The 19,051-nt window shown below is 33.8% G+C and overlaps 1 protein-coding gene across 3 annotated transcripts in view; it reads left to right on the top strand.

Annotated features, from left to right (window-relative positions):
• LOC123611459 (U2 snRNP associated SURP domain containing) overlaps positions 1–19,051 on the top strand; it is a 55,474-nt gene that overhangs the window by 15,596 nt on the left and 20,827 nt on the right. The window contains exons 5-20 of one of the 3 annotated variants that reach the window (XM_045503395.1): positions 392–506; positions 979–1,112; positions 3,751–3,818; positions 4,400–4,494; positions 4,577–4,612; positions 4,704–4,786; positions 6,297–6,462; positions 6,885–7,096; positions 8,029–8,072; positions 11,156–11,260; positions 12,441–12,507; positions 12,585–12,748; positions 14,085–14,247; positions 14,656–14,735; positions 15,416–15,503; positions 16,728–16,850. In XM_045503395.1, the coding sequence (XP_045359351.1) occupies positions 392–506; positions 979–1,112; positions 3,751–3,818; positions 4,400–4,494; positions 4,577–4,612; positions 4,704–4,786; positions 6,297–6,462; positions 6,885–7,096; positions 8,029–8,072; positions 11,156–11,260; positions 12,441–12,507; positions 12,585–12,748; positions 14,085–14,247; positions 14,656–14,735; positions 15,416–15,503; positions 16,728–16,850 (1,743 nt within the window). Of the gene's footprint in view, positions 1–391; positions 507–978; positions 1,113–3,750; positions 3,819–4,399; positions 4,495–4,576; positions 4,613–4,703; positions 4,787–6,296; positions 6,463–6,884; positions 7,097–8,028; positions 8,073–11,155; positions 11,261–12,440; positions 12,508–12,584; positions 12,749–14,084; positions 14,248–14,655; positions 14,736–15,415; positions 15,504–16,727; positions 16,851–19,051 lie in introns of those variants that run through there. The other 2 variants (XM_045503394.1, XM_045503396.1) reach the window with 2 other exon arrangements.

The following is a 19,051-nucleotide window of genomic DNA, read 5'->3' as shown; positions in this document are numbered from 1 at the left end:
AGAATCTGAAACTGGCTCCAGGCTCTGAGCTGTCAGCACAGAGCCCAACGCGGGGCTCAAACTCACGGACCGTGAGATCATGACCTGAGCTGAAGTCGGACGCTTAACCGACCGAGCCACCCAGGCGCCCCTGACTCCTGCTGTCTCTAAACAGATTTACTTAGGGGGTCTTTTTCTGGTTCCACAAATTGCCAGTAAAGGATCAAAGTCTCTTTCAGTTTCAATGTTAATATCTAATACCTACTAAAAATTAGGTGTTATTACTTATTGGGACTGCCTAACCTGCTTTTCCCAGTGAAGGGAAAGGTTTTGTTTACATTATTACTTGATGAGTCTCACCCTGTGTACAATAATTTTCATATTAAGTGATATTATTTTCATGTATATTTAGGAAGATGAAAAGGCAGCAGCTGAGATTTATGAGGAATTTCTTGCTGCTTTTGAAGGAAGTGATGGTAATAAAGTGAAGACATTTGTGCGTGGAGGTGTTGTTAATGCAGCTAAAGGTTAGTATGAATATTACAGTCCTGAGCAAATCCAAAATGTCCTAGTAGAATGACTGTAGGTAATTATGAAAGATGTTTGTTGTCTTTAGAATTTCACATTTTCTTTCTATCAGCACCCTCTAGTGTTGATATTAATCGTTAATTAGCAAAATAAATGGCCAGATATGGGTTAGAGAAATTGGAGCCAGAGAAGTTTTAAAAATATTTAGTGCCTTTCAAGGTTGAAGACAGCAGTGCACTTTGCAAAAATTTTAATGTATTTCATAGTTTCACTATAAAATGATTAAATTAGTATCTTGTTGGAGAGTAAGGTGGTAATAAGAACTTAACTTCATATTTTGTCACTAGTATATCTTAGTGCTAAACACATTTTCCTAATTTTTGTTTATTTTTAACTAAAAATAATAAAAGATCAAATAATATGAAATTATTTTTGAAAATTAGTTTTGAAGCTTAGTATTTTAAATTTCAGAAGAACATGAAACAGATGAAAAAAGAGGTAAAATCTATAAGCCGTCTTCAAGATTTGCAGATCAAAAAAATCCTCCAAATCAGTCATCCAATGAAAGACCACCATCTCTTCTTGTCATAGAAACCAAAAAACCTGTAAGTCATAATCAAATAAGTGGCTTTATATGTTCAGAGATGACACTGCCAATGATATTTCAGTACTTCCATTGTAAGCAGGACTTTGGTTTCTTTTTTATAATTATTTTTGGAATAGATGTTGAGTTTTGTTGCTTAATCTTTCTAGAGAAGAGATAATAAATTAGAGTAGGACATTTAGACGATATTCTTATGTTCTTTGAGCGATAAACATTTGGTGTTACTGTACTCCTTGCATACTGCAAGTAAAAAGTTGACTGTATTGTATTTATTTAAAAAATTTTTTTTATGTTTATTTATTTTTGATAGAGACAGAGCATGAGTGGGGGAGGGGCAGAGAGAGAGGGAGACACAGAATCTGAAACAGGCTCCAGGCTCTGAGCTGTCAGCACAGAGCCCGATGCGGGGCTCGAACTCACGGAGTGAGAGATCGTGACCTGAGCTGAAGTCAGACGCTCAACCGACTGAGCCACCCAGGCGCCCCAAAAGTTGACTGTATTTTAAATAAAAAGTAATGGGATTTTTGTTTTTAAACAGTTCTAAGCTGAGGTATTTAAATAATACCAGCATGTGTAGTGGCAGTTAACTTTGGAAAACTTACGTATTCCAATAATGTATCTTTTGCCTAGAACATTTTTGGTATTTATTTGGAAATACTGTCAACCTAGTGGCACTTTCTTTTAAGTATTCTTGGTATTAGAAAAATTTTTATTTTTCGATGGATTTTTCATGGTAGTTGGTATATAGATATGGGTCACGTCATTTGGAACCATGCTTGGTGAAGAAATATGATTACACTGAAAGGTGACACTGACTTTCCTTGCATGACTAAAATAGCTCTGGATGCAAAGGAAAAAAAGCAGTTTAATTGAGATATAATTCACATACCATAAAACTTACCCTTTTAAATTATTTAGTTATTTTTTAAATTATATTCACAGTTGTGCAAAAATCACTAACTTCTAATTGCAGAACATTTTTATTATCCCAGAAAGAAACCTTCTACCTATTTTAGTCATCCCCAACCCCTGGCAATTACTAATCTCCTTTTTATCTGTTTGGATTTGCCTGTTTAAGACATTTCATGCAGATGGAATCATACAACATGTAGCCTTTTGTTTCTGGCTTCTTAGCAGAATATTTCAAGGTTCATCTGTATGTTCTGGCACATGTTAGTACCTTATTCCTTTTTATGGTTGAATAATATTTTATGGATATAGCACATACTGTTTATCCATCTATCACTTGACATTTCGGTTGTCTCCACTTTTTGGTTATTATGAATAATGTTGCTATAAACATTTGTGGGTAGGCTTTTTTTGTGGACTTACATATTCAGTTCTCAAATATATGATATATGTATTTTATATCCCTACATACACATACACCTAGGAATGGAATTCTGGGTTGTATGGTAACTATTTGTTTAATCTTTTGAGAAACTGCCAAAACTGTTTTCCAGATTAGCTGTATCATTTTATAATCCCATCAGCAATGTATGAGGGTTCTAATTTTTCCACATCTTTACCAACGCTTGTTAAAATTGTCTATTTTTAAAATTTATTTTAGTCATCTTAGTGGGTGTGAAGTTGTATCTAACTGTGATTTTGATTTTCACTTCCCTGATGATGAACATCTTTTTATGTGTTTATCATCCATTTGTAGTCTTCTGTGGAGAAATGTCTTTTCAGCTCCTTGGCCCGTTTTGTAATTGGGCTTCTTGTTGTCTTTTTACTGTTAAGTTGTAAGAGTATTTTACACTTCCTGGAGTCAAGTCTCTTATCAGCTATTTGAATTGCACATGTGTTCTCCCTTTCTGTGAGTTGTCTTTGCATTTTATTGATAGTGTCCCTTGAAGCCCAAAGTTTTTAATTTTGATGAAGTTAAGTTTATCTGTTTTTTTTTTGTATGTTGATTTTGCTTTCGATGTCATATCTAAGAAATCATTGCCTTATTCAAAGTCATGAAGTCATGAAGATTTATTCCTATGTTTTTCTCTTAGAGTTTTATAGTTTTAGTGCTTCAGTTTAGTTTCTGTGAGTCATTTGAGTGAATTTTTGTCTATGGCATGAAGAAGTTCAACTTCACTTTTTCTTGCATGTGGATATTCTAGCACTATTTGTGAAAAAAGGCTATTTTTCTCCATTGTGTTATTTTGGCACTTTTAAGAGAGGGATTTCAAAAGCAGATTTAAAAGAGGAATCCCAAAGATGTTACTGATTGTTTTACTAATTCATAGTCCTCCTACAGTGATTGTTTTTGAAGAAGGGCATATTTTTGGTAGTTGTTCATGGTACTTTAGTTGGCAGTTCAGTTACTTTATGTTCATTAGTTTTGCTTCCTGTTATTCTCTAACAATATTCAGGCCTAATTATCCCAGGCTTTTAGGGGATAAAGTTAGCGAGTCCTTTACTTTAAGACTGTAGTTTGTTATTTTCTTTAATTGCTTTAATAATTGAATTGTTAAATTCTTAGTTCAAGAGAACAGGAAGGAAGTGCAGTGAAAACAGAAGTAATTTAAATAATTAGAACATAATTGGCACTAAAATAAAAATTATTTAAAACGATCTGATTATTGAACCATTCGTTTTGTTTAATCTTGTTTTGTATGAAGTATAACTTGTTATATCCTTCATAGCCACTGAAGAAAGGGGAGAAAGAAAAGAAAAAAAGCAATTTGGAACTCTTCAAAGAAGAATTGAAACAGTAAGTTTTATAGTGTGGAGAACAGCTATCATAGGTATTTTGCATTATTGGCTTAGAGATGCAGGTATGAAGAATGTAGTTTACTGATTAGTTACCACTAAACTGGCTTACCTACTATGAGGTTGTTTTAGATATTATAGTGATTTTTTTTTAGGATATGTTTGAAAGTGAATTAGCATTTCATCCAGCACCTGGGTTGGTTACATCATGTAGATGCAGTTCAATTGATAGTATCTAAGTATTTAATGTCCAGAGTCCTGTTTGCAGTGGAAACAATGTAGTCACTGAGATATGGGTGAGGAGTGAGCAAACTTAACCAAGAAAGAACAAATTCTGTGGTCTTGATGTTGAATTTCCACCTTGGAAGTGGGCTTTGTATTCTAATGCTTGTTTGACATAGCAGAAATTTGCTCATGACTTATAGCTATGGGACACACTGATCTCAGTTGTTAGTACTGGCATTTAATTGTTCACAAATATTTCAAGTTCTGTGAACATGGTACCTGGGTAAGTTGTATTCTTAACAGATGTGAACGAACAAATTTTGGCTCATTGTTAGTGATTATAAATGTTTTCAACAGAATTCAGGAAGAGCGTGATGAGAGACATAAAACAAAAGGCAGGTTAAGCCGATTTGAGCCTCCTCAGTCAGATTCTGATGGTCAGCGTCGTTCTAGTAAGTGGCATTTTTTTTAATGTTTATAGTTGTGATTAACTATTCAAAAAACTAAGAATTGTTTTCTTTTCCCCTTTTAAAGTGGATGCGCCTTCAAGAAGAAATAGATCATCTGGTGGTAATACAGTTTTTTGCTTTTTTTAACTAATAAAAATTGTCCATACTTTGTATTTTGCAGGTTATAATTTTTTTTTTCCTCTTTGTCCTAGTTCTTGATGATTATGCACCTGGCTCACATGATGTAGGAGATCCAAGCACTACTAACTTATACCTTGGAAACATTAATCCACAGGTAATATTAGAAAAGTTAGATGAATGTTGACTTGTATTCTTTATAATTATGGAAGAAAACTGCTTTATCAATAAAATAAAGTCAAGAATCTAAAATAAAATTTGATGGAACTTAGGGACTATCGAAGTCTCTAAAATTACCTTATAAAATTAAGTCTCAACTGGTATGGGCTGAATTATCTTGCTGCAGTTCTTAAGGGTTTATCTCCTCTTTCTGTAACTGGACTATCTGATTTTGAAATGTCTTACTATGTGCTGATTTTATTATTTATCAAAATAGGATATGACCAGTGCTAGTCAATGTTCTTTTGAGACTACCCCCTTCTGATGCATAGCTTGCTTCCTTAATAATGTATTTCCTTTTTCTTTCTTCATAATAGCAAACTAGTGATTTGTGCCTGTCTTTTATATTTTAATTCTTTTTCTCATTTTAGTGTCACTTGTGTTATGAGGAATGTAGTGGTTGTAATAAATAACATGCTCTTTTTAAAAGTTACATCTGTTTGGAACTGCTTGTGTATTTACCATTTTCTCTTTTCTCTCTCGATTACATAGGGTGCTGGAAAAAGAAAAAGTGATTAGATTTTTTTTTTTCTTTTATCACCAACATATATTTTCTCCTTTTCTTAAATGCGATAATCACTGCTGCCTGAAAAACATTGCTAAATGCCTAAATAAATCACTGCCGAAAAACAGCTTATTTTATTTTATTTTTTTTATTTATTTTTTAACGTTTATTTATTTTTTGAGACAGAGAGAGACAGAGCATGAACCGGGGAGGGTCAGAGAGAGAGGGAGACACAGAATCTGAAACAGGCCCCAAGCTCTGAGCTGTCAGCACAGAGCCCAACACGGGGCTCGAACCCACGAACTGCAAGATCATGACCTAAGCCGAAGTCGGACGCTTAACTGACTGAGCCACCCAGGCGCCCCCCCCCCTTTTTTTTTTTAATTTTAAAACCGCTTATTTTATTTATTTATTTATTTATTTAAAAAAATTTTTTTTTAACGTTTATTTATTTTTGAGACAGAAAGAGACAGCATGAACAGGGAGGGGCAGAGAGAGAGGGAGACACAGAATCTTAAACAGGCTCCAGGCTCTGAGCGGTCAGCACAGAGCCCGACGCGGGGCTCGAACTCACAGACCGTGAGATCATGACCTGAGCTGAAGTCGAACGTTTAACCGACCAAGCCACCCAGGCGCCCCTAAAACAGCTTATTTTAGATGCAGGATCTTAAAAGGAGCAAGAGAGGATATAGAGGTGTACTTCTGATTTCTTTAGCCTTCGGCCTCTTCACCCTGACCACTTATTTGTGTTTCTGGTATGAAAAGATTTGTGAATGTCCCATGAGGGCAAGATTTTACCTGTATAGATAGAGGTCCTAGTACTTGAATGGAAAATTGTAGCATTAAAATGTCTTTTTGTTAAGTTTGCAACAATTACTTTGCTTTCTGTTGCATAGAATTTCCCTTTTTTCGCATACCAAAAAACTCTCAATCTTTTTAATAGATGAATGAAGAAATGCTTTGTCAAGAATTTGGAAGATTTGGACCATTAGCCAGTGTGAAAATTATGTGGCCTAGAACTGATGAAGAAAGAGCAAGAGAGAGAAACTGTGGCTTTGTGGCCTTTATGAATAGAAGAGATGCTGAAAGAGCTTTAAAAAATTTAAATGGTAAGAAAGTTTTTATTGTCTCTTAATAGAATTCAGACTTTTTCTCGTTCTGGAAATACTTACGAAAACTCTAGGGGAAAAATAGACCAGAAATGGAAAGGTTAAAATTAATTCAAATTATCAGTCATCTTTTATTTTCTTTTTTTTTTTAAATTTTTTTTTTCAACGTTTATTTATTTTTGGGACAGAGAGAGACAGAGCATGAACGGGGGAGGGGCAGAGAGAGAGGGAGACACAGAATCGGAAACAGGCTCCAGGCTCTGAGCCATCAGCCCAGAGCCCGACGCGGGGCTCGAACTCACGGACCGCGAGATCGTGACCTGGCTGAAGTCGGACGCTTAACCGACTGCGCCACCCAGGCGCCCCCATCTTTTATTTTCTTTTGAGAGTTACCAGGGTGACCTTTCTTTTCTTTTTTGTAGGAAAGATGATTATGTCTTTTGAAATGAAGCTAGGTTGGGGTAAAGCTGTGCCTATTCCTCCACATCCAATATACATTCCGCCTTCTATGATGGAACATACGCTTCCCCCACCTCCATCAGGACTGCCTTTTAATGCGCAGCCTAGAGAGAGGTTAAAAAACCCCAATGCTCCAATGTTACCGCCACCTAAAAACAAGGAGGATTTTGAGAAGGTAATTTAAAAAATGTACATAGGGCCGCATCTAATTTGTAAATACTAAATCTGTGGTAGTATTTCTTTTCAATAATTTTATAGAAAATGTGTGTGTAATTTTGTTTGGCAACTCTTAAAGAAATAAGTAGATGTGTTCCCTGCCTTAGCCCGTGGAAACCCTGTATTGAAATACTAGGTCATATTTTTATTTGTGGCTACCATTCCTTTTTTGACCACTTAAGTTTTTTTTCCTTTGTCCACTATTGTATCCAGGTTTGCTTAAGTGCAATATCTAAATTAACTTTGTTCTGAGAAAGTGATACTTTGTATTTGGTTAAGTGACTTTTCAATTAGAAAGACCTAAATAGTTAAACTGTTTGGATGGCTGCTAGCTAATTTAATTCTCAAGGTCTGAGGCATTAGAGTATTTGAGAGCATATGTGGTTTTTTTTAAAAAAACAGTTAACTACTCTAGTAAAAGCAAAGGGTGAGTATTTTCTTTTTATTAAACATAAAACCAACTTAATTTCAAGTTTATAAGAATTTGTTGGTTCTATTATGAAATAATTACACTTAAAATGACAGGGCTCGTTTTAAAGGCTTGGGAACAAAGTAGCAAACTGTATGGTCAGAGGCAAACAGTTAATTATTTCACAAATTAAAATCTTTATCTGATAATTCTCAGTGTAGTACCTATTTCAGTGCATTGATGTGCATTCTGGCAGGAATGTTCTGATTCTTTGCATTTGGTGAACATTTATTGTTCACTGAACACATCCATTTGCATTTATGTAATTGCTTAGTGTATAATTACTTCAAATGCAGTCATTGCCTGCAAAACTTGTGATTAGATGTGTAGTGTTTTCAATGCATTATGTATATTTTTGCTTGTTACTTGTTAACAATACTCACATATTCTATGTTTATTATCTGATGTGACTTCATATACAGACTCTGTCGCAAGCCATAGTCAAAGTGGTTATCCCAACAGAAAGGTACATGTTTTTCTTTATTATTACTGATCTAAATATAGACAATATCCCCTTCTGAATTAAAAAAAAATGGTGTTGAGGAAAAGGTAATATCTTGACTGAGCAATGGTTCCTTCCCAGTACTTTTTGGGGGGGATATGTGACTAACTTTAGTGTACTTTGCAATTTAAGTCCTTATCTTTTTGTTTTTATTGTTACCAATGTAGGGGATTTTATAGCTTTAGTAGTTAGAAGGTGTTTAATAGATTTAATATGGAGTTGTTAGTCTAATAATATTAGACTATTGTGATGGGAAAATAGTATTTTAAATGTATCTTAAATTGTGTATAATGTTACATTTTGACCCATCTGTTTTTTTTTCTCTTTATTCCTGAATGATCTGTGTTTATGCAACTTTACTTTGAGTTCTCCTTACTGAAGGGCATAGCTTTGGTTTTTTTCTGATTAGGAATTACTACCAATTCATTTCATGAACACTGAACATACTAGAAACTTTTTTTCATGGTAACAAAGGTATTTGGAATTCTTTTATTTTCCTTTCTTCCTTTTTTTCGTTTTCAACATAATGATAAAGCAGAAGAATTCATGCTCTAGGTATGCTCTTGCTCAGTCAAGCTAAGCCTTTTCCCAAACACAGGAACACAACACTGGTTGAATAATAAATGAACACAAAAGAATACCAAATTCTCTTTGACATTGGCCTTGGTGAGCAACACCAGCTGAACTGTCTGCGGCAGCGGGGGACCAGGAAAACATCATGGGATGGATTGGGAAAGTATACAGTTTTTGACCAGACATTGGTACGATCGACTCCAATAAATGTGGTTTTATTATAACTGAGAGACAATTTTTTGGTTTTTTTTGTTTTTTTTTGGTTGTTATTGCCCAGAGTAAGATAATTGCCATTTTAAAATAAAATAATGCACTTTAAAATATATCCTCTTTTTGTACTACACTGTTTCATTCTGATAGAAAAGTCACCCTTTTAAAAATGATGTTAAATACACAATCTTTAAGGAAAAAGCTGTGTGATTACAATTCTTTAATAATCTTGAATTCGGGTTAACAACAAACTAATTGTCAGATTTTGATTTTAAATAATCACATGAAACGTTTAAATATTTTTAAACTTTAAATTTTCTAAAATAGATTTTATCAGTTTACAAGCCTATTTAAAACTATAGTGGGTTTTTTTTCCACTGATAAAAAAGCATTCACAGGAAAGTATTTTTGTAGCATTTTAAAAAGCATATATCCAGTAGTAGCTTTACATGTGGCTCAGCTTATTTCAAAACTAAATTTTGAGTAAATATTTTGTTGAAAAGTCTTAACTCACCATTACAGTGAATCCTTTGTTTTAAACTTGCTAAACTATTTTTCATCGATAATATTCAAGTCAAGTTGCATTTGACTTAATTCGTATAAGTTTCTGGATGTATAGCATTTGTCCCCCTAGTAATTGATTTTATATATTATGATATTCACATAAAATTTCCCTTCACTTCAATTTGGCACATACCAGTGGGAGTTTTGGAACTGAATCATAACTTTACATTATCTCCCTTCCCTCAAAATGATATCATTAGCTGTATGGATGCCAAGAATACATTCTTATTTGGATATCAAGAACTGCCTATTTGCAGAACTATTAATACTAGTTTTTAGATTTAAAATTGATGCTTTTGGTTTTTTGTTTTAACAATTTTGAGGTTGAATGAATAGTCTTAAATATAGTTTCCCCTTTATTAAAGATTTAAACTTACATATAATTTTTTTGATCTAAAGAGGTCAAAAAAATTAATTTTTTTCACTATGTTGAAATTTTAGTGTCCATTTAAGTAGTTTTGTTTGAAAACTGTAAGAAAATAATTATAATGACCATGAGATAAATTATTTTACTGTTTATGTACTCTGAAGCAGTGCTTTATAGAGCCAAAAAAATCTGTCTTATTCTATAACTCTATTCATATTCTAGCAATTATATGAACTTAATTTGAGCTGGGAATGCTAAAGGTGTAATTTAGTGTGTGCCTTGTACCAAGAGCCAATATCCTTTTGCTTTTCCCAATTATTATTTGCCAACTCTGTATGTTGGGGGACTGGTGAAGTGAGAAATCAAAAGCAGCTTATAATAAGCTGAGTCATTTTTGCTTGATGCTGTAATCAATGTCTAAAATAGTGTTATATATCACATGATTTTAGGACCTAGAGTTTGAAAATAAAGATTTTCTATGAGCCCAACCAATAAAATGTACTAAAAAGTTACAAGTTTCTTTTTGGCTTAGATATTGGAAAGTAATTGTTTTGAAAAGTGGGAAAAGCATCTCACCATGTCCCTGTTTTTGGAATATTTTGGAAAGCGGACTCCATTTAAGTCTTTGGCAATATAATTGCTTCATTGAGTCATAATATGCAGGCAGAATTATACATGTCATGAGTGGTGTGAACTAGTTTGAAGTGTGATCCAAAGGGATGTTGCCTCATTAAAGGTCAGATTCAATAAAAACTCCATCTGCTATATGTGTACCAGAAAAGCACAGGAGTTGGATGGATTTTTTATTAAATCAGGCCTTAAACTTGTTAAATAGTTCTGCTTTTTTATAAATTATAGTTATGTATATAATGTTTCAATACCACCACAAAAGTGCTTGGTTTAGGAATATTTTCTTTTAAAACTGAGATAGTATGTAAGTTTTTAGATGGCTATAACATGTAAGCTCTGAGTTTACTGATTTTATATATTTGCAGCTTTCCAATTAGTTGTGATTCATAATTTAATGTTTTGCATTTTGAAAATAAAATTAAGTGGCATTTAAAAAATTAAAACTTTATTGCTAAGAAGCTGTGTTGTGGTTTCCCACCCTCCCTTCTCCTTTCCTTCCCCTCCAACTCCCCTGTCCCCATTATCCCACTCCCTCTTAATGCACAAGGAAGGCATTAACATATGCTCCAGGTTATTTTTTTGGTATAAAATTTTGTATTAGCAGAATAATCTTTTTCTGCACAATTATAGTAACTTAGGACAAGTATAGTTTTATGTAGTGGTAGGTCTGAATCCATTTTCTTTAACTGTGTTGTTGTTGTAGGAATTTACTCGCCCTGATACATCGAATGATAGAGTTTGTTGTACGTGAAGGGCCAATGTTTGAAGCTATGATTATGAACAGAGAAATCAACAATCCTATGTTCAGGTGTGCTTTTTTTCTTTTAAATTTTTTTTTACTGTGGTAAAATATACATATAACAAAATATATCATTTTTGCCATTTTTATGTGTATAGTTGAATGGCGTTAAGTACATTCATATTATTGTGCAGACTACCTCGTATAAGTGGAATCATTCAGTATTTGTATGTTGAGACTTGCTTATTTCATTTAGCGTAATGTCTTCAAGGTTCTTCCATGTTGTAGCATGTGTCAGAATTTCCTTACCTTTAAAGCTGAATAATAGTTCATTGCCTGTATAAACCACATTTTGTTTGTCCTCAGGTGTGCATTTAAAAAAAACTTTTAGGGGCACCTGGGTGGCTCAGTCGGTTAAGCAGCTGACTTCAGTTCAGGTCATGATATTGCAGTCTGTGAGTTTGAGCCCCGCATCGGGCTATGTACTGACAGCTGAGAGCCTGGAGCCTACTTCAGATTCTGTGTCTCCCTCTCTCTCTGCCCTTCTCCTGTTCATGCTCTGTCTCTCTCTCTCCCTTTCTCTCAAAAATAAACATTTAAAAAAAAAAAAAACACCTTTGTTTTTTGGAATTAAAAATATTTCCAAGAATAAAGTTCTAGAAGTTTGGGGTTATTTTTGTCGTAGGAATGAGAAGACAGTTTTAGTAAATAGGATGCACTTGGATCAGTTTTCCATCTGATTTTGATTTAGTTAACTGCATAACATTGTTTTTAGCAGTCTCTAGGAGGAAAATACTCTGTGCTTTTCAATGAAAGTCCTTCATAAGTGAGATATAGTAGAATAATGGAGATTTATAGAAAATTGCTTATCTTCTGAATAGCTGTGGTATCTTAAGGCATTCATTTAACACTCTTAAGTCTTTAAAATACACTGCTTTTGAAATTTCTATCTTTGGAAAATCTCTCCACTGCCAGATACAATAGCCTACATGTAAGCGTTCAATAAAATTGATTGTAAGATGCATACATACCTTCTGAGTACTAACATTAGTCACAAAGGCTGTCTGGGGGCTAGGGTGAGGAAGGGGATAGATGGCAGAAGGCAATGGGTAAGTATTTTTCTTCAGGGATCTTTGCTTTTGGTTTTTATTTTAAATGAAATAGGCAAGTAGTATTTCTGATTTGTTTATATTTACTTGAAGACACTTAATATGGTTAATTTTTGTTTTTTGGGTTTGTTTTGTTTTAGATTCTTATTTGAAAACCAGACACCAGCCCATGTTTACTATAGGTGGAAGCTTTATTCTATTCTGCAGGCAAGTGGAATCAATTGCTTTGTTAATTTTGACTCTGAGTATTTCACTGTTCTAATAACATTCTGTACATTTATTAGGGAGATTCTCCGACTAAGTGGCGGACGGAAGATTTTCGTATGTTCAAAAATGGATCTTTTTGGAGGCCACCACCATTAAATCCATACCTGCATGGGATGTCAGAAGAACAAGAAACAGAAGCTTTTGTAGAGGAGCCTAGTAAAAAGGGAGCACTTAAGGAAGAGTAAGAATTTTTTTCCTTTTCTGTTAACATATTCAGAAAAGTCACTTTAATAATTGCTTTAATTAATATCTTATTAAGATGTTAACTCTAAAATGTGAATTGTTTCTTTTACTTGTGAATGTTTAGAATACCAACATTGTATTGCTTTGTAATTTTAAATATCTTGGTAAGTATAAGTATGTATTCTATTGACCTTTGTCTCTTCCTACTGATGAAGAGTAGTGATGGTCTCTTAAGCAATGATTCTCTAGCAATGGAATACTTGTGGTTTTTAGAGAAATTATATTGGGACCCTTAGAATTCTTGCCTCTCTGAATGCAACATTAAAGAGGAAAAATTACTGTAGAGCTTTGTGAAATCATATGGTTGACTATTCAAAGCCTTTCCACAAGAGTTTACAATGTGTGGCCACCATGGAAACATATTTATCAGTACTCAGTCATTATGGGTACAGTGAAGTTAGACTCGTTTAAGAAGCAGAAACAAATACAGCTATTAAATATTAAGAGGAGGTCCTCATGGAAGAAAATTGGCTAAGAGGTTATGGCATATAGGAGTATATACTCAACTGTGTAGAGTAAATCTTAATGCTAGCTGCATTGATTCATTGTTTGTGAAAGCATTTGCTAATGGAGAGCTATATATTTTTGAAGCCTATTTGCTTCTTAAGATGTATTTTCATCATTTTTTCCAGGGATCTGCAAACTCAGCCTATAGGCTAAATCTGGCTGCCTCGTGTTTTTGTAAATAAAGTTTTATTAGAACACAATCATGCCCTCTCCCCTCCTTTTTTTTTTCTTTTTATTTCATTTTAACTTGTTGTCTATGGCTGCTTTGGTGTTAATAGCAGTGGAGTCGAGTAACTACAAGAGAGACTATATGATCTGCATTGCCTGAAATATTTATTATCTGATCCTTTACAGACAGTTTGTCATCCCCTGCTTTTAGCCTGTTGTGATCTGATGCAGAAGTGCTAAAGTAACTGACTTCCTTCAAAAGAAAGTAAAGAACATGAAGGCTTTTTTCCATTGTAATGGGATAATAGGACTGGGACACTCACAAACACTTCTTGCAAAAAAATGCCCATAATTTAAAATTTACTTTATTTGAAAACTAAAAATCACTGAATTATTTATTTATGAGAAAGTATTCTTCCCACATGTAAGTTCTTCAAAGAAATGTAATGTGTTTGGGGGACTCAAATCAGACTTAACACAATTTAGTCTTCAGAATTTTATCTGAGTGGGTTTTAAAGAAATTAGTTTGTGAGCAGAAACTATAATGGCATTTGAAATTTATGTCTATAAATATTTATGTTAAAAACATTTGTATTCAGACAGAGGGACAAATTAGAAGAAATCCTGAGGGGGTTAACTCCAAGGAAAAATGATATTGGAGATGCAATGGTTTTTTGTCTTAATAATGCTGAAGCTGCTGAAGAAATAGTGGATTGCATTACTGAGTCATTGTCCATCTTAAAAACACCCCTCCCTAAAAAGGTATGAGCATAATTTCTCTTTATGGAACATTAATTAAGTAAAAGAAATAATAGTTGACTTCATTTTGGATTGAAATTGGTTTCCTTTTTACATGAAGAACTTGACTGAAGAAATCTTTCCTATGCAGTCTTATTTTCCTTCTGTCTGGGAAACTTGTTATGTTAATTGATGTGCAGATTATCAACCGGTTGAAATAGAAATGAGTTACATATTTTATCCCTGCCAAGGTAGTGGCTTCAGGAATGTTGAATTTCTTATAACCCTTCTAATTAGCTGTGAGTGTTATAGCTAAACATTAGCCTTATGCCACTAATTGCAAAAAATTTCAATATGGATTTTTTTCTAGCTATATTATTTGCTGCTCGTTTTTATTTTTAATCTCATTTATGTTATCTTTTGGTATTCTAGATTGCCAGATTATATTTGGTTTCTGATGTTTTGTATAACTCTTCAGCCAAAGTTGCCAATGCTTCATATTATAGAAAATTGTAAGTATAATGTTGTAAGCTGATATTCCTGAAATAATATTTAAGGGTAAGGAATTCAGAAGAGAGAATTATTTTGTTAATGTTAATTAATTTGAATTTCTTTATAGTTCATAGAATTTTCTAAAAAATCAGGTTGCATTCATTAATCCACTTTAAGCTAAATGTTTTCAAAGTTTTCATATTAATTTTTTGATAAATTACACTAGAACAAATAAGCGTTAAAAAATAACTTTATATTTCTATTGCATATTTAGCCAGTTGTGTAGTAAATAAACAGAAACAATAGAAATAATAGGAGGCATAAAGGAAGAGACCAGAGACAGAACATGAACTGTTTTATCTAGCTGTTCAATCTAACTAGTTTTTTTTGCCTTGGACAAGTCACTTAACTTTTCCTAATATAAAACAGAGGTCAGTTTAGGTAACTTAATGTATCATAAATGTAAAGTTCCTTGTTAATCAAGGAAACTAATTCATGGCATAACCATACAGAATAAGGAATTCAGTGTTAAGAGTTTAGACATCTAGTTATTGATTTTTGAAGAGTTACTTGATTAATCTATGAGGTTTTTTTTTTTCTTTTTTTGAGTTTAAGAGTTTTTTTCATTTGCTAGCATGCTGAAGTAGAATGGGGGTTTTTAAATAAATTCTATCATAAATCTATATTCTTTGAATTTCAGTTTTGAAACAAAGTTATGTCAGATATTTTCAGACCTCAATGCTACCTATCGTACAATCCAAGGCCATTTACAGTCTGAAAACTTTAAGGTATGTTTATTTTATTTTTTTCCCTAGTGTTAAGCAGGGGGTAGGGGCTGGCAAGCACATTGGAGGGCTAGAGAAGTACATAGGACAAGTATAGGACATAATGTGCATCTTTCAGAAATTATTGTTTTAAGATTTACTGCCATTTTATCTTCAGTATCAGAAATATCTGAAATTTTGAAATATTTTATCTAGAGTTGTTCGGTGTTAAGTTTGAAGTATTTTATTTAAATGTTTTAAATATTAGTCTTTCCACAAAAAATTCAGAATATCACTTGTTTTAGAATGGTATATATAATTTGGCTGGAATAGGATCATAATTTTGGTTATTCATGCTTAGAAAATGTATTCAGTTACTTTTTATAACCTCTTTCTTTGTAGATCAGTGTTAAGAAAGCCAAACAAAAAATCTTGCTTATAATGGAATAAATAGATATTACTTTCATGGGAGGAAGACTTTTCATGGAATGAAATTTTTAGCTATGGGAGGGTGCCTGGGTGTGGCTCAGTAGGTTAAGTGTCTGACTCTTGATTTCAGCTCAGGTCATGATCTCACAGGTGTGTGGATTCCAGCCCTGTGTTGGGCTCTGCGCTGACAGTTTGGAGCCTGCTTGGAATTCTTTCTCTCCTTCTCTCTCTGCCCCTCCCTGGTGCTCTCTCTCAAAATAAATGAACTTAAAAAAAAAAACAACTTTTTTTTTTTCTTTCCTTTTTTTTTTTTTTAGGAAATTTTTAACTTGGGAAGATACCAGTGACCCCACCAATTAGGGAATTTAAACAACTACATTTAAAAATTTTGACTATAAATTAGAGCTTGTAGAAAGGTTTAGAGATGGGAAGAGAAAAGTATATCCAGAATCAAGAAAGTACTTCATTGGACCATAAAGGAATTCGGGTCAAAACTTGGCTACCCTGGTATCCAACTGTCATAAATTTCTAAGTTATTCCCAGATTGTGGCCTTGTGTACCACTTGTGGTATGGGGCATTGATCTTAGATGGTCAAGAACAAAATAGTTACTGTTTCTTTTTCATTATTTTTATTTCTAATTCCCTTTTAGTTAGAAGGTGACATTGATTTTTTAAAAATATAATGATAGTTAAATTGTTTTTTATTAAGAATCTTGGTTTAAAGGAAATACAGCAAATCGTGATGGTCATTTTCATGAGATGAAGTTTGAGACATTGCCCTAAAATAATAATTTGTTGTCTTTTTCCTGTTTATTTAGCAACGGGTAATGACCTGTTTCAGAGCATGGGAGGATTGGGCAATTTATCCAGAACCATTTTTGATCAAACTACAAAATATTTTCTTAGGACTTGTAAATATTATTGAAGAAAAGGAAACAGAGGTAGGTACTCAGTGTATTTGTCTGATTATTTTAGAATTGATTTCTGGGGATGCTGTATATTACAGATGTGAATAGTATTTCTTTGTGAAAAATACCTAGTATTTACCACTAACTTGTGGATTTTGTTCCTGGAATTGCTGGAGCCCAGGAGAGGAAATTATGTATAATAGTAATTCTCTGTTTTGTTTCCTTATGTGAAAATTGGGTAACTGGGTACCTCCACATTTTTTTTTTTTTTTTTTTTTTTTGGTAATTATTGAGTATAGTTGACATACAATGTTATATTAGTTTCAGGTGTACAGTGTAGTGATTCAGCAATTCTATACATTACTTGATGCTCACCATGATAAGTGTAGTTACCATACAATGTTATTACGATGTTATTATGTTCCTCATGCTATACTTTTCATCTCTGTGACTTATGTATTTTATAATTGGAAGTTTGTACATCTTAATCTCTTTTTGCTTCCTTTTTGCAACTACCAGTTCTCTGTGTTTAAGAGTCTATTTTGTTTTTGTTTTTTACATTCCATATATAAATGAAATCGTACGGTATTTGTGTTTCTCTGAATTATTTCACTTAGCATAATACTCTCTAGGTCTGTCTCTGTTGTCACAAATGGCAAGAATCCAGGGGCGCCTGGGTGGCGCAGTCGGTTAAGCGTCCGACTTCAGCCAGGTCACGATCTCGCGGTCCGTGAGTTCGAGCCCCGCCTCAGGCTCTGGGCTGATGGCTCAGAGCCTGGAGCCTGCTTCCGATTCTGTGTCTCCCTCTCTCTCTGACCCTCCCCCGTTCATGCTGTGTCTCTCTCTGTCTCAAAAATAAATAAAAACGTTAAAAAAAAAAAAAAAACAAATGGCAAGAATCCATTCTTTTTCTTCTTCTTTTTTTTTTTTTTTTTTTTTTTAAATTTTTTTTTTCAACGTTTATTTATTTTTGGGACAGAGAGAGACAGAGCATGAACGGGGGAGGGGCAGAGAGAGAGGGAGACACAGAATCGGAAACAGGCTCCAGGCTCTGAGCCATCAGCCCAGAGCCTGACGCGGGGCTCGAACCCACAGACCGCGAGATCGTGACCTGGCTGAAGTCGGACGCTTAACCGACTGTGCCACCCAGGCGCCCCAAGAATCCATTCTTTTTATGAGTGAGTAGTGTGTACGTGTGTATACCACATCCATTCATTTGTCAGTAGATACTTTGGTTATTTCCATATCTTGGCTATTGTAAATAATGCTGAAATAAAAATAGGGGTGCATATATGTTTTTGAATTAGTGTTTTTGGGTTTTTTTGGGTAAATACCCAGCAGTGGAGTTACTGGATCATACCGTATTTCTGTTTTTAAATTTTTGGGGAATCTTCATACTGTTTTCTACAGTAGTTTCACCAGTTTACATTCCTACCAGTAGTACATGATGGTTCCCTTTTCTCCACATCCTTGCCAACACTTGTTATTTCTTGTCCTTTTGATACCAGCCATTCTTACTGGTGTGAGGTGATATGTCTCCTTGTGGTTTTGATTTGCATTTCCCTGATGCTTAATCATCTACTTTCATGTTGAGCCTACTTTCATGTGTCTGTTGAGCAATTTGTATATCTTTTTTTTTTTTTTTTTTTTTTTTTTTTTTTTTTTTTAAGTGTATGTCAGGTTCTTTTTTGCCCACTTATCGGATTGTTTCATTTTGGTGTTGAGTTGTATAAGTTCTTTATATATTTTGGATATTAACACCTTATTGAGTATATCATGTGCAAACACCACCTCCCTCTGGTAGGTTGCCTGTTTGATTTGTTGAGTTTCCTTTTCTGTGCAAAAGCTTTTTGTTTTAGTGTAGTTCCAGTAGTTGATTTTTGCTTTTGTTTTCCTTGCCTGAGGAGACCTATCTGTAAATACGTTGCTAAGGCCAGTGCCCAAGAGATTACTGCCTGTTTTATGGAGTTTTATGGTTTTGGGTCTCATATTTAGATCTCTAATCCATCTTGAATTGATTTTGTGTATGATGTAAGAAAGTGGTCCATTTTGGTTTTTTCATGTAGCTGTTCAGTTTTTCCAGCATTTATTGAAGAGACCGTCTTTTCTTCATTAAATATTCTTGCCTCCTTTGTTGTAGATTAACTCTATAGGTGTGGATTTATTTTTGGATATTCTGTTCTGTTGATCATGTGTTTATTTTTGGACCAGTACCATGGTTTTGATTACTGTAG

Source organism: Leopardus geoffroyi, chromosome C2 (genome assembly GCF_018350155.1).
Source record: "Leopardus geoffroyi isolate Oge1 chromosome C2, O.geoffroyi_Oge1_pat1.0, whole genome shotgun sequence".
Lineage (NCBI taxonomy): Eukaryota > Metazoa > Chordata > Mammalia > Carnivora > Felidae > Leopardus > Leopardus geoffroyi.
Note: the sequence above shows the minus strand (reverse complement) of the source record. Positions and strands in the feature narration are given on the sequence as shown.